The following is a 21651-nucleotide window of genomic DNA, read 5'->3' on the forward strand; positions in this document are numbered from 1 at the left end:
GTGCACCAGCTCACTTTCCTCTACGTCGGTGCCTCACTTTTTTGATGAAAATGCGGAGTAAATCCGCAGAAGATGCTAAAAAAAACTGGAGGTAAGTCAACGGGTGTGGTATATCTGATGCTCTTCTCTGGTGTAAGAGCATGCGGACACACAATATTTACACAAAAACAGACAAAACAGAGCGCACCAAAACACCAGGGTGTCCGTCCTTGGCGCCATATTGGATTGAGATCCAAAAAGGGGATTCCAAAAAGGGCATCTGTATTCAAAAAAGTCTATATTCCAAAAATGTGATCTTGTTCCAGAATCATGGTCTATTTTCCAAAAAGATATATCAAAACATGATCTGTATTCCAAAACAGCCATCTGTATTCCAAAAATGTGATCGCCTCCACCTTCTGAGGAGACTGAGGTCCTTTGGAGTGTGCAGGCCCCTCCTAAGGACTTTTTATGACTCTGTGGTAGTCTCTGCTATTCACTACGTTGTGGTCTGTTGGGGTCCGGGGCAGGAAGCGACTAAATAAGCTGGTCAGGAGGGCCAGCTCTGTCCTGGCCTTCCCACTGGACTCTGTGGAGGAGGTGGGTGAGAGGAGGACGTTAGCCAAGCTGAGCTGACATCCATCATGGACAACACCTCTCACCCTCTGCATCAGACAGTGGAGGCTCTGAGCAGCTCCTTCAGCACCAGACTGCTACACCCTCAGTGTAGGAAGGAGCTACAGCAGGTCCTTCATTCCCACTGCGGTTAGACTACATAATTCAATGGTCTAGCCCTCTTTTCCTCCCTTATGAGGACTTGTATATAGCTGTATATTATACTGTGTTTACTGTAAATTGTTAATATGTTAATTATATTTTTATAACTGTTTTTGGACACTTTTTGCACTCTTTTCTGTTCTTGTGAGCTGCCACGACAAGTAAATATCCCCACTGCGGGATCAATAAAGTTCATCAAATCTTATCTTATCTTATAATGTGGTTCTGGATTTCAAGGATTCAAGGATTCAAGGATTTTTTTTTTTAGTATCAACAATATTTTCTTTGGAACATCTATATCATACAAAAAAAATGCTGATAAAGTTGAAATCAAAGGAATCACTGACCATTCTTGCTTTTGAACATGAACTTTAATACATTTTATTGAATAAACTGGATTTATTCAATAAAAGTTTCATTTCATGCAATCTTCTTACTTTTACAGTGGTAACATGAGGTAGACAATAGCCACAATCAACAGTGCAGAATTTAGGACAACAACAAACAAAAACCAAATATCCCAGAGGTCCAGTCTGCAGCAGCAGCACTACCGATGATGAAAAGGAGATATATCAGGTACTTGTGATTGTTTCTTTGGAATTACAACATTATGGGCTCAGATGTCTCTACCTTACTGTTGTACAAGTCTGGAATGTGCCCCTCTGTCTCGGAGTCAGCCTTTAAAAGAAGTTTTACATGTTTGGAATTTGTTATTTTGTTTGTTGAGGAGTTTTTTTTTCTTTTTTATGAAAATAATGCAGCAGACCACCTTTACAACCATTAAATTCTTTGAAGAACGCCACATAGAAAAAATGCTTTAAACCAATAATGTATGTGACCTTGCAGCCTCCCCAGCACATCTGGATTTGGCTTTTCCTGGGCAGTCCATCTAGATATTACCTCTGAACACAAAGAGATAAGACAAACTATGTACAGAGTAATTACAAGTACTGTTCATTTCCATACATGACCAGAGATCATACTTAGAAAAGCAGGACTTCCATTCCTTGAAAGATTAGACTAAACATATGCACTATTTGGAAAACTCAGAGAAATGGACCCCTTAACTTGGAAGGAATTATCACTTTGTATGCTGATATTGGAAGGCTTATGAGAATGATGTGCTTGGAAGCCTTAGGGATTTTCAATTCAATTTCAATTCAGTTTATTTATATAGCGCCAATTCACAACAAAAGTTATCTCATGACACTTTCCAATTAGAGCAGGTCTAGACCGAACTCTTTAATTAAATTGTAAAATAGAGAGAGCCCAACATTCCCCCTTGAGCAAGCACTTGGCGACAGTGGCGAGGAAAAACTGCCTTTTAGAAGGCAGAAACCTCGGAGCAGACCCCGGCTCAAGATGGGCGGCCATCTGCCTTGACCGGTTGGGTTGAGAGAGAGAGAGAGAGAGAGAGAGAGAGGGAGAGAGAGAGAGCAGGAGAGCGACAGAGAGAGCAAGGGAGAGAGGCAGAGGGGGTGGGGTGTGAGAGAAGGAGCACACAAGCAGAGATGCATAGCAGCAGTAATAATACCAGAAGTATCGAAATGTAGATAATGATAATGACAATGAAGTATACAGAAGGTATTATGGTGATTTTGATAACAATGGTAGTGACAATAATGGTAGTAGCTGTACTGAGTCTTAACAGATTTAAATCAGATTATGACTAAACAGTAGTAATTGCAGTAGGTTTTGAGCAGGACGACAGCAGGACCGCAGCAGGAGGTCCAGTCATGATCGCTAGGAATCTGCGGGACAAGAAAGCACAGGGACTCCAGGGAAGAAGTTGAGTTAGTAATATGCATTAATGGGACATGAATGTGTGCAGAAGGAGAGGGAGAGGAAGAAAGAGCTCAGTGCGTCATGGGAGGGCCCCCGGCAGTCTAAGCCTATAGCAGCATAACTAGGGGCCGGCCTAGGCCAGCCCTAACTATAAGCTTTATCAAAGAGGAAAGTTTTTAGTCTACTCTTAAATATAGAGAGGGTGTCCGCCTCCCGGACCGAAACCGGAAGATGGTTCCATAGCAGAGGAGCTTGATAACTAAAGGCTCTGGTTCCCAGTCTACTTTTGAGGACTCTAGGAACCACAAGTAGCCCTGCATTTTGGGAACGCAAAGTTCTGGTGGGATAATAGGGTACTATTAACTCTTTAAGATAGGATGGTGCCTGACCGTTCAGGGCTTTATAAGTGAGGAGGAGAATTTTAAAATCTATCCTGAATTTTACAGGTAGCCAATGTAGAGAAGCCAGAACAAGAGAAATATGGTCTCTCATGCTGGTTCTTGTCAGTAGTCGTGCTGCAGCGTTCTGGATTAGCTGGAGAGTCTTTATGGATTTACTGGGGCAGCCTGATAGAAGGGAGTTACAGTAATCCAGTCTAGATGTAATGAATGCATGGACTAATTTTTCTGCATCTTTCTGACTCAGGATGTGCCTAATCTTTGCGATATTTCGGAGGTGAAAGAATGCAGTCTTTGAAATATTTGCAATGTGCGAGTTACAGGACATGTCCTGGTCAAAGATAACTCCTAGATTTCTTACAGTGGAGCTTGAGGCCACGGCTAAGCCATCTATCAATGCAATATCACTGCATAATTTATTTCTAAGGTGTTCGGGGCCCAGAACAATAACTTCGGTTTTGTCTGAATTGAGAAGTAGGAAGTTGCTGGTCATCCAGGTTTTTATGTCTTTAAGACATGCCTGAAGTTGACTAGCTGATTTGTTTCATCTGGTTTCATTGATAAGTACAATTGCGTGTCATCCGCATAACAATGAAAATGTATGGTGTGTTTCCTAATAATATCACCAATGGGAAGCATATACAGGCTGAATAATATTGGCCCAAGGACAGAACCTTGGGGAACTCCATGACTAACTTTTGAGAGTGTGGACGATGTATCATGAACATGAACAAATTGAAATCGCTCTGATAAATAAGACTGAAACCAGCTTAATGCAGTTCCTTTGATGCCAATTAGGTGTTCCAATCTGTGCAGTAATATAGAGTAGTCAATGGTGTGGTCAAATGCAGCACTAAGGTCTAACAGTACAAGGACAGAGATAAATCCCTTGTCTGATGCCAGGAGGAGGTCATTTGTGACTTTGACCAATGCTGTTTCTGTGCTATGATGAGCTCTAAAGCCAGATTGAAAAGTTTCAAATAAGTTATTATTTTGAAGAAAGTCATATAACTGATTGGCGACTGTTCTTTCAAGGATCTTGGAAAGAAATGGAAGGTTAGATATTGGTCTATAGTTGCTTAAAACCTCTGGATCAAGCGTGTGTTTTTTAAGGAGAGGTTTGACTACAGCTATTTTAAAGGACTGGGGTACATAGCCTGTTATCAGGGACAGATTGATCATGTCTAATAGACAGGTGCTAAGTAAGGGTAAAGCTTCTTTGAGAAGTTTGGTAGGGATGGGGTCTAAGAGGCATGTTGTTGGCTTGGATGAATATATGAGTGAGTATAGCTGATGGGGATCGATAGGTGAAAAGCAGTCAAGATGAATATCTGTTTCTACTGTTGGTTCTAAGACACTAATGTTTGATGTTACATCAGGATCAGCTGAGGTCAGTAGGTGCTGAATTTTGTCTCTAATGTTTAAGATCTTGTCGTTAAAAAAGGTTATGAAGTCATTGCTGCTAAGGGTCACAGGGATACAAGGCTCGATAGCACTGTGGCTCTCTGTCAGCCTGGCTACAGTGCTGAAGAGAAACCTGGGATTATGCTTGTTATTGTTGAAGCCCACTTGCTTCCCCGAGTAGGTTGATGTGAGAGAGTTAAAACAGAGTCGTTGAAATAGCCTTAAAACAGAGTTATTTATTTTAGAAACAAAGATCTTTGGAGATCCCACCTCAGAACACAAGTCTGCTTCAGCCAAACGCCAAGTGGGATCTAAAGCACTCAAGGAAGTACATCATTATATATACTTTAAGATAACACCGGTTGCTAGTCTCAACACCTTTACACTCAAGCGAGAGGGGAGGGGTGGTGTATCAGTGTCTTTTCCTGTCGGTCAGAGTGACTTGAGATATGGTGTCCTTCTCCTACTATGCATGATACCTCTGTCTCCCTCAGAGTGTGCAGTACTGAGACAAACAACTAGTTCTACATGATTATAACATTATTAATTATACCATTAATAATATAGCATAAAACATATAGCATAAAACAGAATAAGGCATGTTAAACATTTTTTAATCCACAATTCCCCCTTTTGATCTCTACTAAGAGATCACGTACGAATGTCAAATTCAAACTCTCTGATGACCCTATCCTGTTCGTCCTCCCCATCAGAGTCCATCTTTTGCAACAACGGCATCATGTGCCTTGGAACAGGGGCGCTGCCCTTCTCTACTGTGGCTGTGATGAATCTAACAGTGAGAGCTCGAATACAGGGTACACAACAACATCCTCAAGTAACCAAAATTCCCACAAAAGTAGCAATAGAGACCATAAGTGACAAAATTAAACCACTGACCAAACATCTTTGTCATCCACTCCTCCAGAGGTTACTATCTTTGTATCCTGTGGAGATTTGTATTATGTCTAGGGGTTTTAGTGTGGTATAATCAATAGCTACAATGTCATTGGATGAGATGTCAGGGGTAGGTGTGCGTTTGTGGCTCTAAAGCAAATGTGGTGTTGTCAGTGGATTCACACAAGAGTAATATTAAAGTTACAATCATCACGGCCAGCAGGCTGAGTCCTGCTAGCCATTTAGCATTACCATACATCACTTCTCTTTTCTTTACCCTGTCAATGGTTTGAAGTTGATTATGCAACAGTTTACACTTAAAATAGCACAGATACAATATTAAATGAATTATGACTCAATTCTAGCAGCCACGAGGCTGCACAACTTATCCCCTTTATAGTCTGGTATGACCGCACAGCGAGAGTTTTATTAGAGCAAGAGCAAAAGCCACACATACAATAAACCAACAAACAATGAAGAAAGATAACTGACAGTCGGACATCTTTACGTGCTATCTAAACTTCTTAAATTCTCAAATCATACCGTTTCACCATCGGATTTCGTCCAACGTATATGTAATATAGAAAAGCCCAATTGGAAAGTTTATCTGCCACCCACAAGTGTTGGTAATATACCTGAATGAGAAGATTTTAATCAACTCTGTTCTCTGTATGAGTGATACCACCTGCTTGGTCAATTTGTTTTGTTCCCTGATTATTATATTCATAGGTTTCAGAGGTGTCTGTTTTGGAGGTTGGTGGCTCCAGTGGTACCAGGTGTCTCATTTACCCTTCAGTCGGACTGCATGCGAAGTTCTCTCCACCACCTGAAACGGTCCAGTCCACCTTGGTTCCGACCACTTGCGTTTGATTACCCGCAACAGGACCCAATTCACCTCTGGTGACGAAGCCTCGTGCGCCCCCTCATGTCGGTCCGTGACCTGTTTGGCAAAAGCTGAACCGAAAGCCTGCAGTTCTTTAAAAAATGCTCTTGGGCTCAGGTTTTGGTTTGTCTTCACCAATCCCAATCAATTTTGTCATGGGACCTGGAAAAGCTCTCCCTGTTTGTAGCTCATGAGGAGAGAATCCTGTGCTCTGGTTAATGGAGCTTCGAATGGACATGAGCACCAGGGGTAGGGCATCTAGCCAGGTCAGGTTAGTCTGTGCACATATTTTGATTTTTGAAGTGAGTCCCATTGTCTGATCGAATTTTCTCTGGGAACCCATGTTGAGGAATGTAGTGATTAATCAAAAACTCAATCACCGACTTGTTATCCTCCCTTTTTGTTGGCCACGCCTCCGGCCCATCTGTATACACATCCACACACATCAACACATACCTGTACCCTTTCACTGTGGTTCATATCTGTGTAATCTATGATAATTTCTTTCCCTGGTCATACTTTGAGAGGATACTTACCCGGTTCGAGTTTTGATGGTCGGTCTGGCATTGTACTTGGTGCAAAGTTCACATGTTCTTACCCAGTGTTTTACCATATCTTTCAAGTGAGGATGCCACTAGTTCTCCAGGTTTCTCAGCATCTGTGACGCTCCCACGTGTCCTACTCCATGCGCCTCCTCTAGCGCTGTTTTTCTCATGCCTGGGGTAGAATAAGACGTCCATCCGGACTCCTCCACAGTCCTCCCACCTCCGTAGCTCCTCGGGCTTTCCAGAGCATTTTCTCCTGTGGTGAGACCCCCTTTTGCAATCTTATAATGTCAGTTAGTTCTGGTTCAGTTCCATCTCTTCTTCTGAACACATTAGTTCTCGTTTAACCTGATACCCAACCGCCATCTTTGCTGCATGATCTGCTGCATTGTTCCCTCATTTCTGCCTCGTGTTTGATGGATTTGTTTATTGCAGTTATGTACATTAGCACTGTTTTTTCTCCCCCTTTTTTCTGGAACAGAATGCCATTAACAACTGCTTCTGTTTCAGAAACATCAAGGTAGAATGGCAACGTGTAGTCTGCTAAGGCCAATTCAGTGGCAGTAGCCAATTTTTGGAGACATCCCTGCTCCTTTCTGGAAGATCGCTCTGCCTAGGAATAAAACCTGTTTCCTAGATATCTGTAATTTGGCTTTACTTACCTTAAACCCTTTTCTGGCTAAGTGTTGCAGGACAGAGCTGGTTGCTGTAAGACAGACAGTAGCTGTGGGTGCCGCCAGGAAGAGACCATCTACATACTGAATGAGTGTGGTGTTGTCTGGCAGAATGCAGTCACTTAAAGCCTATATGAGGACCTGTTTGAACAGCCATGGTGACAGTGTGAACCCTTGTGGTAGCCTGGTGTACCCCAGCTGTCGACCCTTGTAGGTAAATGAAAAAAATGTCACAGCACTCTTCTGCTAATGGGAGACAAAAGAATGCATTAGCCAGATCAATGCATGTAAACCATGAATGAGATGAATCCAGATTAGTCAGAGCCACATATGGATCAGGCACGGGCACCGTAGTAGTAGAAAGGATGTTATTAATGGTTTTGAGGTCATGTGCCATTCTGTATTTACCTGTCCCTTTCTTTTCTACTGGCAGGATAGGGGTGTTCCATGCGGAGTGTGAGGGTTAGCCATGTCGCATGTCAATCAATGTGATATGTCTTAGCTTAGTAGTGAAGATGAGGGATTTGTGTGAGTGTCCAATCAGTCTGAGCCAGAGTGTGTTTAACCACACCTCCCAGTTCTTTTGCCTGATGTTTAGGATGTAATGCTAGTGAGACGTGAGGAACCGCCTCTTCTGACAATCTAGTTGATCTGCTGTGCGTGTGACCGCTGCTGCAACTCCCTCTGGAGCCACATATATGTTGGTGGAGTGTATTCGCCAATTTTTACCTTGTAGCTGTTCTTGGAACCCGTCTTGATACCACTCAGTTTGCAGTCTGTCATAGAAGAGGGTCACGTGGGCTGGGTCAGGAGGAGAGATGTAGGGCTCGAGCAGTGAGAGCCAGGGTTTCCACTGCAGGTAGGCCGAGAGGATGCCGTTGTGCTCAGGCGTTTCAGGTTGCAACAGAGCCCAGTAGATGTTCGCATACTGCTCTTCCACAGACTGGAGGAGGTATTGCCCTGTGGTTCTCAGCTGGCAATGTCACTATGAGTCTGTCCAGGCTACACAGTGTGGACGCCCCCAGTTTGATGAGGAGATCTCTCCCCAATAGATTGACTTTATAGACAGCACTGGGTCTGCTGTCGTGGTCTCTCTGTGGTGTGTTCCCCACTCCTCCCAGTCATCCCAGTTCACCATGGGATACTGGATACTGTAGGTGCTGCTTGGTGATTGAGTGCCTGCGTCAGGCCTGGGCGTGGTGGATCGCCTCGACCTCGGCCTCTTTGCGGTATACTGGAACAGTCTTTCACCCAGTGTCTTGTTTGGTTGCAGTAGTAGCACACGTTTCCTCCCGGCTGTCCCTTTGGCGGTCCACCCCTTCCCCCACGTCCTCTCGTCCATTCTCCTCCCCACTGTGGCCAGCCCCCGGAGCCTCCTCCTCTGCCGTATGGTGGGTATCTCGGGCAGCTTTTTTTCTATTCAAGAGGGAACAGGAAACAAATCAGGAGTATCATTATTCTCAGCAGTGACCATTACCTTCACAGCTTCACTTTTTTCTATTCTCTTTTTGTCATTTACCTTCTTTGTCAGGCCTCGTTCAGTTGTAGCTTCAGTAATTGACCCTGAAGCTCTTTAATAGTGTCCCGCTCCTTTTGCTGTTCGTCTTGTGCTCAAGTGAGGTGATACACTAAATGTTTTTTGTTTTTTTTTCTAACTTCCTCTGGAACACCCTCTAACACCGCGTGTCTGTACCATTCCCTTTGTACCCCTTTTGGCCCTGGGTGGACACCTGTGTGTTTGATCCACGTGTCCTTACATTTATCTAGAAACTCGCATGGGTGCTGTTCAGGCACCCAGTGTAATTTTGGAACCATTGCAACGTTGGGCAATGGATACTTCTCTCTCATTGCTTTGCCTATGTCAGTGCTTACCCTAGTAAATGGTGTGTTATCAGTAGTGCGTCTCGTATTAGCCTCCTCCTAAATCTCCCTCAGGTCTGCTCCCGTCATGCATCCAGCTGCCACCGCTCTAAAGTCTCCAAGCGCCAGAGTCTGTCCTGCAGTAAGACTATCTAATTTGTTTAACCACAATCCTCTGCCTTCTGCCACTGGGGCATTTTATCAACTATTGCTTGCACATCACCTAGTCCAAATGATTTGTATTTGACTCCCTAGCTGGTGGTGATTAAGGGGAAAATTATCGTAGTTGAGTGTGTGTGTTATTTCAAGGTCATAGGGTGTTTATGCTGCTCATGGGAGCTTCATCCTCGCCTGGTAGGAGTGTGTGTACGGTGTGTACTATTCTATCGATGGCCTTGTCTTGGCAGTGCGCAATATTCTGACACTGCTGATTCGTTATCTGTCTGTTCTAGTGACTGTGTTGAGACTGAGGCGTTATCTAACACTCATTTGGCTGCAGAGGCGGTGGGTGTTGGGTATGGTATACTTACGAAAAGTTGTCCTTTCTCTATTTTCTCTGTTGGGTACCTTTCCTGAGGGGACTCACATGATGCAGTGGAGGAGCGTAGGGTGGGGGTCGGACCGGTGTGTTGGCCTCCTTCTTCTCGCTTTTCCGCTCTTCTTTCTTCTCTTTGATGATCGGCACCCTGCCACCAGACCGCCAACTCGGACCATTCTCTCCTCTCCTCCTCATATGCTTTCCCTTCCTTCCTCCATTTTCCTTTTTTTTTCAATAAACTTGCTGCTTCTTCCTGCCTCCTGGCTTCTATTTTTTAGCCTTCGACTCTGCTACCTTTTCCCATAACATTTTCCCAAGGACACTCTGTCCTTTAACTCTTTCCCTGTCTCCTTTATTCATCTTTCTACTTTCTTTTTTTACCCCCTCCATTTTCTTCTCCTTTTCTTTCTCTTCAGTAACCCCTGTCCCTGCCAGTATTATATTTTCTAGTTGTGCTGACAGAGGTTTCCACCGACCCTCAGGTCCACAACCTCCGTCATGTAACTCCTTATTAAACTCACCCTCCATCCTTAAAAAATGTTATACCAATCTATTAATTAATTAAGTAATTAATTAACCAATAGTTTATTAAAATCTAAATTCAGCTGTCAGCCGGTGTGTATGGGGTCCACCCGAGCCACAAGTCTTATTCAGTGAGCAGAGCAAAACAGCCAGTCAGTTTGTATGGAGTTCACCCGAGCAACTGACCCTTGTGACATAAACCGGCCACTTCCGTTGGCACTGTGAGGTTTCCGCGGCTCAGGCAGCTTTCGTTGACACCGTGAGGTTTCCGCTGTCTGTTTTGAACAGTTTTGTCACGACACTGTTGTAATGCTCTGCACTGAAGACACCGCTGAATTCTATTTTTTATCTATTTTATCCCCAATTACCCAGACATGTCACACATACACACAATATCACATTTATTCAATACTCACCAACTCTGGAACTTTTATCCTTTCAGCTTTTAAGGAGACGCCGCTCCTAGGGACTCTAACCCAATATTTGAAGAGACACCGCTCTTCTAACTCAGAATTCGGGGGTCCTCACCTCCCCGGGACGCTAACCCAGCTGCCTCCTTGGCTCCGTCCCCTCGTCAGAGGACGGTGGGGTCCGCCACGACCAAGGACAAGATCTACAATTGATCTTTTAACCTCTTTTTTCTTTTCTTTTTTTTTTTGTTCCAGTTCCTTACTTTGTTTTTCACTCATTCACACTTTATTTTTTTATTTTTTTTATCCTCTGAATTTTCAACAGACTCTGAATTTGGAAACTTCACACTTGCAGACACAGATTGCCTTCTTATTTAAGAGTATTCAATATGCAGAATTCGTTACAACAGGTTTCTGCTTTACCTTTGTTTTAGGTCGACCACAGCGCTGTGTCCTCGGTGTGCAATTTGGTTTTAGGTCAGATCAAAAAACTCCTCACATCCCGGACGAGCCCCCAAATTGTTGAAGCCCACTTGCTTCCCCGAGTAGGTTGATGTGAGAGAGTTAAAACAGAGTCGTTGAAATAGCCTTAAAACAGAGTTATTTATTTTAGAAACAAAGATCTTTGGAGATCCCACCTCAGAACACAAGTCTGCTTCAGCCAAACGCCAAGTGGGATCTAAAGCACTCAAGGAAGTACATCATTATATATACTTTAAGATAACACCGGTTGCTAGTCTCAACACCTTTACACTCAAGCGAGAGGGGAGGGGTGGTGTATCAGTGTCTTTTCCTGTCGGTCAGAGTGACTTGAGATATGGTGTCCTTCTCCTACTATGCATGATACCTCTGTCTCCCTCAGAGTGTGCAGTACTGAGACAAACAACTAGTTCTACATGATTATAACATTATTAATTATACCATTAATAATATAGCATAAAACATATAGCATAAAACAGAATAAGGCATGTTAAACATTTTTTAATCCACATTATCCTCAATTAATTTTGAGTAATAGGCTGCTCTGGCAGTCCGTAGGGCCTTCCTATATAATCTAAGACTGTCTTGCCAGATTGAGCGAGATTCAATAAGTTTGGAGGAACGCCATTTCCTCTCAAGTTTTTGCACATTTTGTTTTAATTTGCAAACCTCTGTATTATACCAGGGTGCAAGTTTCTTTTGCTTTATGAGTTTCTTTTTTAGCGGAGCAACAGAGTCTAAAGTTGTCCTTAGTAAACTTGCAGCACTGTTCACGAAATGGTCGATTTCAGAGGGATTATTATATTGTTCACTCATATGGGGACATGATACTGAAGTTAATGACAATAGAACTGTTTCTTTAAATTTAGCCACAGCACTATCAGACAGGTATCTAGTGTAGGAGTTTTTTCTTGGTGGTATGAAGTCAAATAGTATAAATTCAAAAGTTATTAAACAATGGTCAGACAGAAGAGGATTTTGTTCAGAGACAGTTAAATGTTCTACATCTATACCATATGTCAAAACAAGGTCAAGAGTGTGATTGAAGCAATGAGTGGGTTCATGTACACACTGACAGAAGCCAATTGAATCTAAGAGAGAGATAAATGCTGCGCGAAGGCTATCATTACTATCGTCCACGTGGATGTTGAAATCACCCATAATAATAACTTTATTAGTTTTAAGGACCAGACTCGATAGGAACTCTGGAAATTCCAGTATGGGCCAGGAGCGCGGTACACTACAACAATAAAAATTGGTTGTATTGTTTTCCAGGTGGGGTGTGAGAGAGTAAGAATAAGGCTTTCAAATGAATGGTAGTTGACTTTGGGCTTTGGACTAAATGATAAGTTTGGGTCAAAAATGGCGGCAACTCCACCTCCTCGGACGGTGTCTCGAGATTAATATGACTTTGGGGAGTGGATTCATTTAAACTGGCATATTCTTCTGGCCGAAGCCAGGTTTCGGTTAAGCAAAATAAATCTATATTATTGTCCAATATTAACTCATTCACTAGTACAGCTTTAGATGAGAGAGATCTAATATTTAACAGTCCACATTTAATTCTCCTATTTGTTGTAGCTGTGGAGGTGTTGGTGTTGATCTTTATTAGATTTTTAAGTATAACTCCTCTTTTTGAATTTGGTTCAATTAATTTAAGTGGTCGGGGGACAGACACAGTCTCTATGGGATATTGGGTGGGTAACTGTAATGGAAGCGCAGAGAGGCGTGTAGGACTGCAACTCTGCCTCCTGGTCTCAACTCTGGGTTGTCAGGGTTTTGGTTTAATAAGAAAGTCAGTCAGATTTCTAGATAAGAGAGCTGCTCCATCCAAAGTGGGATGAATGCCGTCTCTCCTAATGAGACCAGGTCTTCCCCAAAATGTCTGCCAATTATCTACAAAGCCCACATTGTTTATATCACATTTATGGACTCACTTGACTGCACTCGTCCAACTTCCAGTTGTAGCCAGTCGTGAATGAACAGAAGCTTCCTGAAACGTGTTTTTATATTATATCATAGAACACAGTCATTGGCTAGTGCAGAGCCAGTCACAATAGTGGTGGGCGTATTCTGGTTTCAGAATGCATTTAGTATGAAGATGCATGCTTTTGGATTTTTTTGGCCATTAATTAGCTAAATCTGGTTTATTTACTTTAGGTGGAATGAATGGTGCATCGTTTGGAATACATTAGAAATGAAAAATGTTAATACAGTTGAAATAAATAGAATCACCAACCATTCCTGCTTTTGAACTTTAATACACTGTAATGAACAAGCAGGTAAATTTAGTTCCACACAATCATTTAGACACAAACTTCTTACAACCACATGGATAATAAAATGTAGACAAGGCAAAAAAGCAGCACAGTTAACACCAGGATAAAACAGACAGTGAGGCAAACATTCAGGGAGTTCTTTCCACAGCAGCCCTACAATGGAGAGAAAGGTAATCTGTCAGTAACCCTCCCTCTGTTATTGAGAGTCTGTAGTCATGATCATTTTCTAGTGCAGCCATTTACCCTTGTCTTTAACACAATAACAGGTGCTTGCACTTGTCCCATCACATTTTGTCCAGTCTCATACGGGGGTGGGGCTTCATCATCAATGGGCTGGAATAGAAAATTGAGTTTCTAAGTTAGATATTGTATTATGTTAGTGCTTTATATCACAGCTCACTTTTACAATAGTACCAGGAAACATGTAAGAGCGTATGTTATACAGGGTAATTGCAGTCTTGGTGGTTTTGCTCGTGAATTGGCTAGGGTAGAGTATGGAGTGTACAAGTTCAACATTACATAAAGATAGCACACATCTTCATGACCACAAGTAAGTAAAGAGCTATTTCTCACAGGGTATACAGTGGTGATAATTTTGTTGAGGATGAATGAAGATTTGGTCCACACCGGTTGATGGCATTACCCTCTTTTGGAGGTGTAGACTCTAAAGGAAAGCAAAGACACAACAATGAGATCATAACTGTATATATCAGACCAATCCCTGAAATTGCATAATATTAGAAACATTTTTGGTATGTCACATACAGCTTTGTGATTCTGTCTCCTGGTCCACACAGCATGGCTGGTAATACAAACAAAAGAACAGAAATAAAAACAGATAAAAACATGTCTTGATAGCATTAGTGGTTATCCAGTCATTGTGTGTCTGTGTGTGTGTGTGCATGTGTTTGTGTAGGTGGGGAAGCACAGTATTGTGTGCTCACAGACGTTGATGCCAGTCCTTGATTTCTGGAAGGTACACCTGTCTTGAAGTCAGCCTTGAAAAGAAGAATTGTATTTTTGAAACATGCTGTTTTCAACACATACAACAGTGTATCATTGCAATTTGAAAATTTTGGAAATTTAAAATGTTAGAATAAACTAAATTAGAAACAAAGTTTAATACCAAGAATAAATGTAAACATACAGTCTCCCCAGCAGTAGTAGTTCGCTGTAGTTCACAATAGTTCACTCCCTTTGGACATGGATTTTCCTGGGCAAGTCATTGAGATGACATCTCAAAATACAAAGAGAAAAAAGTAGACTATCACAAAGTAAAGACACAGAAAAATATTGTTCATTTGCATATTGGACAGGATCATCATCACACTTAGATAGGCAGTACTTCCATTCCTTGAATGATTTGACTAACTCTATGCACTATTTGAATGACTTAGGGAAACAGACCCCTTAACTTGAAAGGAACTAAGGACAGACAGACTCAGTACATGGGGTCGCATGCGCTAACAGCTGAACCACAGGCGCACCCTACCTATATAAATATAAAGTACAATATGTAGAATATTAATCAAGTACATAAAAATTGTGATAACAATAAACCTCCCATCTTCAAATATAAAATTGTAAAAATACAATTTGGAACGTTAACATATATCTACACACATAGTTACATATTAATATTAACATATGAACATATATGAACTTTGTATGCAAAGAGAAAAGACAAACTATGACAATGTAAATACACAGAGTAATTACAAGTGTTGTTCATTTCCACACATTACCAGAAATCATACTTAGAAAGCAAGACTTATATTTCTTGAAAGATTAGACTAAACATATGCACTATTTGGAAGATTTAGAGAAACGGACCCCTTAACTTGGAAGGAATTATCACTTTGTATGCTGATATTGGAAGGCTTATGAGAATAATGTACTTGGAAGCTTAGGGATTTATATCACATTTATAGACTCACTTGACTGCACTCGTCCAACTTCCAAAAGCAGCCAGTCATTTTTAGTTTTTATATTATACCATAAAACACTGTCATTGGCTAGTGCAGAGCCAATCACAATAGTGGTGGGCATATTCTGGTTTCGGAATGCATTTAGAATGATGGTGCATGCTTCTGGACTTCTTGTCCACTAGTTAGCTATTACAGTACATCATCTCATTTGCATACCGTCATTTTGGATTTCTGCAGACACAGCACTCCAATGTCTTGCTACTCATCTCTGGAGACTTTAATCATGACATTCCTTCAACCTCTCTAACATCATTCATCCTGTATGTTACCTGCCACAGCAGAAGCAATAAAATACTGGACCTTTTCCATGCCAACAGCAAGGAGGCATACAGGTCACCCCCCCCCCCTGGGCAGAGCTGACCACAACCTGGTGCTCCTCCAACCTCTTTACAAACCTCTGGTGCACAGGCAGCCAGCTGTGACACGCACAGTGAAGAAATGGTCTGATGAAGTTCAAGAGGCTTTAAATGTCTGTTTAAGCTCTACTGTGTGGGAAGTCTTCAGTGATACCCACAGGGAGGACATCAACAGCCTGACTCACACGGTCACAGATTACACCAACTTCAACTGGACCATATGGTGCTTCTCCAACAACAAACCCTGGGCTCTCCTGAGGGAGAAGAAGAGGGCCTTTGTGTCAAGGAATAAAGAGGAGCTGAGCGCCAGCTGAGGAGGAGGATCAGAGAGAGGAAAAGGCAGTGGCGGTCCTAGCCTGAATGGCACCCTGGGCGAACAGCCCCTGTGGTGGCACACATTATTCAAAGCACACAGCAGTGGAACAAAACATGGTTTTAAGAAATAGCAAAACTGGATTAATCACAACTAACAGGAAAAAATGTGTACAGGCAGGTAAAATTCACAGATAAAACACACTGCTACTTCTATCTTGGGCAGTCGTGGATCAGCGGTTAGGGTGTCGGACCCGTAACCGGCTGGTTCGATTCCCCGTACCGGTGTCCATGGCTGAGGTACCCTTGAGCAAGGTACCTAACCCCCACTGCTCCCCGGGGGCTGTACGCGGTCGCCCACTGCCCCGGGTTTGCTGTGTGTGTGTGCAAGTCACTTGGGTGGGTTAAATGCAGAGCACGAATTTCATTGGAGTGAGTTCCCTCCAATGACAAAATATGTCACTTTTCTTTCTTTTTCTTCACACGCACACACACACATGACAGCAAAATACCGCCCACCTATAGGCTCCTGCTGAGGAGAAGCAGCAGCAAACTCCTCATGGCCTTCCTGAGACATGGCAGGAGATGGCATAGAAGCCATAGCAGCCGTAGAGGTGGATGGGATCTCCTGATCCTCTGCTACAGATGAGGCCTCTGTTGCTGGAGACTCATCCTAGGCAGGAGGCGCTCCAAAATATTTTAGCAGTGTTGCTGGAAAAGTGCATCACTGTAAACATGAATGAACGGCACACAGAAATACATTAGCTATCACTTAATGTTATTACGCCTATTACATGTGTGGCGGCGCGAGGGGGCGCGACCTCCGCGTGCTAGAGAAAAAGGGGCTATGGAAATCGACACCAGTTGCCAGACAACGCCACCCTGGGAGTTTCACCCAGGGAATTCTTTCCAGGGGACTAACTCCCCAAGGATAGGTAATCTAATCAGGTTCGTCCACAGCTGAGGCAGAGACCGTAGCTCGTAAAATTAATAATTTGAGATCAGGTCAGTACAACCAAGGTCCCTGTCATCAACTGCAAAGACAGAACCAAACTGACTCAAAAGAGCTCTGACCTGTCCCTGTACTTCTGCCGACAAATGACCCAACTCCAGAGCTGCGATCTGATCCTGCACTGGAGGGGAAACAGATTGGGAAGCCATTGTGGCCACCACAGGTGGAACCTCAATGACACCAGCTGGTAAACTTGCCACATGTACCTCCTGTAGAGTCCCAATAACAGCACGGGGATGGAGCAACATATCTGAAGATCCTACATTCACAATGGGAATGTAGGCAGTGCCACGTACCACCGGCACCAGGGCAGGGGAGGCAAGGAGCCCAGCAGGCAGACCGGAGTCAAGGGGCTCAAACAGCACGGTAGTCCCAGAATACTGCCTTGAGCATGTGGCCGCGATGACCTTCATCACACCACCTGGGATACAACAAATCCTCTTTCCACGGACCTTGACTCTCCCCATTCCTCGACCAGCCATGACACTGGCATCATGACACCATTGAAGGGCTTGCATGATAAACTTGGGGGCCTCTGCCACCACCGGCAGATCAAACAGAGCCAGGCCATACTGCCCAAAAAGTTCCACATAACACCGGCGGATGACATTCATCCCAAGAACCCCAGACGCCTGTGGAGACACACCCCCCGGGGGGTCCTTGACCACCAAAATCCCACAAGCTGGCAGGTGCTTGCCACAAAGCTCCACATCCAGCTCCAAATATCCAATGTAAGGGATGGCCAAACCATTGGCTGCTCTAAGCTGTAGCCAGTGACAGGATTTAAGCCGCTCCTGACCCCAGGGCTCAAACTGCTGACGAAAGAGGGACTCAGTAATGGTTGACACCATTGACCCGGTATCCACCAAGCAAGAGACCACTACTCCTCCCATACTCACACCTAAATGAGGACAAGACGACATGAGCTTGGACACTTCCACGTCACGTGCCTCTAAACCTGAGCCGGTGGCTGCCCCCTCCGAACTGTGGCTCTGCAGTTCGGCGGGTGCTAGTTTTCCGGCACCCGGGCAGAGTTGAATGGCCTATCTTGGGGAGGGGCTGGCAAAGAAGACTGGGTGCAAGTAGAAACCCGAACTCCACCACACTCCCTGGCGATGTGACCTGGTTGCTGACATCGCCTACAGATTATAGGGCCATGAAAAGCTTTTCGGCTATGCTGCTGAGTGTCGGGCAAAGGCGGCGGAATGCATGTCGACACCTGAGCTCCAGTACACTCCCTGGCAATGTGACCTGGCTGCTGACATCGCCTACAAATTATAGGACCACGGGAAGCTGTTCGGCTATGCTGTTGGGAGCCCGACAACCGGGAAATGCACTGAGTCAGTTGATTCAACTGCTCTTGCTGCAACTTGAGCATCTCCCTAACCTCATGCAGCTCAGAGGCTTGAGAGGAACTAAGGCCTACCTGACAACTGCCCTGGACCACACACTGAGCACCAAAGACAGAAGGAACAGAATGGCTGCGGCCTCTAACACCTCCAGGTAAACCCTCACGCTCCCACCGGATCGCCTCACTCCTGGCGTCCAGCAAGGTAGCGGTGGGCTGTCGACGTACCAACTGCTTCAACTCTCGACGAAGCGACCCATCTAACACATGCTCCACAAACTGATCGCGTAGCAAAACCTCTGCATTGGGGATGCCACCCGGTGCATGCTGCTTCACCGATGTCATCAGGCCCATTAAAGCAAGTGAAAATTCTAACAGAGTCTCTCCCTCCTGCTGCCGGCGGGAGAAAAAGGCCTCTTGTAACGCCACATATGACTCGGCACAGCCATATAACTCCTGTAACACCGCAATGATCTTACCTGGGTCGGAACGCTCCTCACTGGGGCGATATTTAATTTCCTCCCGTGCCTCTCCCTCCAAATGGTCGAATAAAAAGAAGGCCTGATCAGGGACTGACAAATGGCGAGCTCTCATACAGGCTTGGACCTCCTCCAGCCACTCTGTTAACCCTATGCCTGATTTTCCCCTAAATATAGGACATTTTCTGTCCCGGGGCACAAAAATCAGTCTCTCCGTTAAAGGAGCACCGAGAGTGGAAGAAACAGTGGATGGAACTGGGGCCGACGATGCTATACTAGAGCCAGGCACGGCTGCGACCTGCTCCTGCCTCAGCCTCTCGTTATCTGTTCTCAGTTGGGCAACTAAATCCCTCAGTTCCTGCAACTCTGTCTCCATCACTACACCTCTATCAACTACAACTTCTCCTACCGTGAAGGTGAAACCCGGAGAAAAGGGCTCGTCGTCGATCCACAAAACCAACTGCTGCTTTGCCTCAAGAGAAAACACAGGAGAAGAAAAACAAAAAAAGAGAAACACAGGTTAAACACTAATAATCAAAACAAATGGGAAAAAAACACAACAAACCTAAACGAAGCATACGTCTCTGCTCTCCAACTGTGACATCCTGCCGACAACGCCAGATTGTGGCGGCGCGAGGGGGCGCGACCTCCGCGTGCTAGAGAAAAAGGGGCTATGGAAATCGACACCAGTTGCCAGACAACGCCACCCTGGGAGTTTCACCCAGGGAATTCTTTCCAGGGGACTAACTCCCCAAGGATAGGTAATCTAATCAGGTTCGTCCACAGCTGAGGCAGAGACCGTAGCTCGTAAAATTAATAATTTTATTTACAATAAAATTAAAGGAACCAGACACTGGAAATACATAAATTCAAAAAAAGAAAACACAAACCTGTCACTCAAATACAACAAAACCAATCAGGGCTGAACCTCCTGGGCTTGATCCAGACAATAATAATAAAAAAACAAGAAAACCCCTGGAACACCACACGTGAAGCAAACCAAAACTGGGACAACAAAATCCACCCGACGTGCAAAACACAAAAGGGACACCGCCACCAGGACCATCCACCACCGTAGGTTCAGCACCTGAATGGGGGAAACCACAAAAACCAACAGGTTATAAAAAGAAAAACAAACAACCACTAACCAAGAAAACAAAACAAACGAAAAGGAAAAACGAAACTATAAACACATACACACACACCGGAATAATATCCCGCTACTCACTCGTCGCCATACACACACACGCACACAATAGTAATAGTGCACGCAAACATATACATATGGATGTATATCGGCTACACCGCAGGGAGAAGCTCCAACCAGCCGAACGGCCAGCCAGAGGCCAAGCCGGCTGCAGTGGGACGGCGCAGGCCCGGGGCGAAGCAATCGAGCCCAAGGCGAGACAAACAGTTAATCCCGCTGACGGCACGCCGTATCCAGCGCAAAGCGGAAGCGGGCAATCTCTGTCACCAACGACGATCTCCGGTATGAGGCAGAGCAGTTAGTCGCTGTTACAGCCAACGATCTCCGGTATGAGGCAGAGCAGTTAGTCGCTGTTACAGCCAACGATCTCCGGTATGAGGCAGAGCAGTTAGTCGCTGTTACAGCCAACGATCTCCGGTATGAGGCAAAGCTGTTAGCCGCGGTTGCAGCCAACAATCCCCGGCAAAGCAGCAGTGGTTTCCCTCGCTGATCGGCCGACACTGCGCAGCAGCTGGATTATACTTCCCCCTACAATCGTAATCATAATCATACAGCATAAACAACTCAGAAGTGGCTGGAGGAGGAACCAAAGCGCTAGCTTACATACCAATCAGGCAGTCCTGGACGACACAGCGTGGAGGAGAGGAATAAACGCCGCACAGAAACAACCTGCAAACAAATGCACAAGTTGCCACAAGTACAACGCCAAATAGGAGGACACCAGAGAACAACACACCTACCCGCAGCGAGCAATCAGTGGAGCATAGCGCACCCCCAATGGCCTCTACCACCACGCCAGGACGGAACTGGGGGAATGCCAGGAAGTGCTACGACCCAGCCTCCGACAAGCCAAAAAAGGAAGACAGGTGCTCTCTACCCGCTTTTAAGCAGTCTCCTCCCACAATGATTGGCCAAAATCCCAACCCAGCTGAAACTGATCGGACCACCGATTGCGTCCTGCCACAATCCACCCCCACTGATTAAATCGTCGTCCCGACGATGGGGTAGCTGAAACCAAACAACCTTAACTCCAAGGCCTGAATTAGCCACCGGACAAGGGGGTCCGACTCCTCCTTGCTCAGTCCCCACCACAGACCGTGGGAGTCGATGGACATTGGGGTGGTAACCGGCAGTCGACCTCATGGTCCGCCGGGGAGCAGCTCCTTCAGTAATTACAACAGAAGGGGCTATACCTGTCGTTGCAGGTTCCACAGATGAAAACTGCACAAGGGAGGCTGGTTCAGATGGTGAACCCATCCGTGGAAAGATGGGGTAGGCCACTGCTTCTGTTTGAACAGGAGCAGGCGAAGGGCTCTGCGGCCTTAAAACCAACCAATCACCATTACCCAACAACTCATCCTCCAACGGAGACAGCTCCGGAGGAGGTGGAGAGGAAGCAGCAGCACCACCTACGGAATCAATCCCTAGCACCACCTTCAACAAAGATCGGTGGACCCTTCTGATTCTGGCTGGATCATCCCTAGGGGCAATGGTGTAAACTGATCCCCCTTCCTTCGGTGC

The 21651-nt window shown here is 44.7% G+C and overlaps 1 protein-coding gene, 1 long non-coding RNA gene and 1 pseudogene across 4 annotated transcripts; all 3 read right to left on the reverse strand.

Moving 5' to 3' along the window:
* Positions 1 to 4994: 4994 nt before the first annotated feature.
* On the reverse strand, positions 4995 to 6777 carry LOC124053076 (annotated as a pseudogene).
* A 6293-nt stretch (positions 6778 to 13070) lies between these two features.
* LOC124053269 lies at positions 13071 to 14752 on the reverse strand. Its single transcript, XR_006842123.1, has 3 exons — positions 14576 to 14752; positions 13672 to 14426; positions 13071 to 13581 (listed from the first exon to the last, which is right to left on the reverse strand). It is a non-coding gene; the product is annotated as an uncharacterized LOC124053269 (long non-coding RNA).
* Positions 14753 to 17987: 3235 nt separating this feature from the next.
* LOC124052199 lies at positions 17988 to 21166 on the reverse strand. Of its 3 annotated transcripts, none has more exons than XM_046376164.1 (4): positions 20871 to 21166; positions 20738 to 20799; positions 20152 to 20658; positions 17988 to 19386 (listed from the first exon to the last, which is right to left on the reverse strand). In XM_046376164.1, the coding sequence occupies exon 4, from the start codon at positions 19297 to 19299 to the stop codon at positions 18106 to 18108; it is 1194 nt and encodes a 397-aa protein (XP_046232120.1). In that variant the 5' UTR covers positions 19300 to 19386; positions 20152 to 20658; positions 20738 to 20799; positions 20871 to 21166; the 3' UTR covers positions 17988 to 18105. The 3 variants fall into 3 exon arrangements, 2 of the variants coding, with proteins under 2 accessions (XP_046232120.1, XP_046232119.1); XM_046376163.1 differs by having other exon boundaries at positions 17988 to 19395; XR_006841963.1 differs by lacking the exon at positions 17988 to 19386 and adding an exon at positions 19993 to 20010 and having other exon boundaries at positions 20871 to 21154.
* Positions 21167 to 21651: the final 485 nt, after the last annotated feature.

This window comes from Scatophagus argus, chromosome 21 (genome assembly GCF_020382885.2).
Source record: "Scatophagus argus isolate fScaArg1 chromosome 21, fScaArg1.pri, whole genome shotgun sequence".
Classification (NCBI taxonomy): domain Eukaryota; kingdom Metazoa; phylum Chordata; class Actinopteri; family Scatophagidae; genus Scatophagus; species Scatophagus argus.

Bases quoted from the DNA above. Each gene is read 5' to 3' on its own strand.
- LOC124052199 (XM_046376164.1), bottom strand. From the start codon at position 19,299: ATGGAGACAGAGTTGCAGGAACTGAGGGATTTAGTTGCCCAACTGAGA.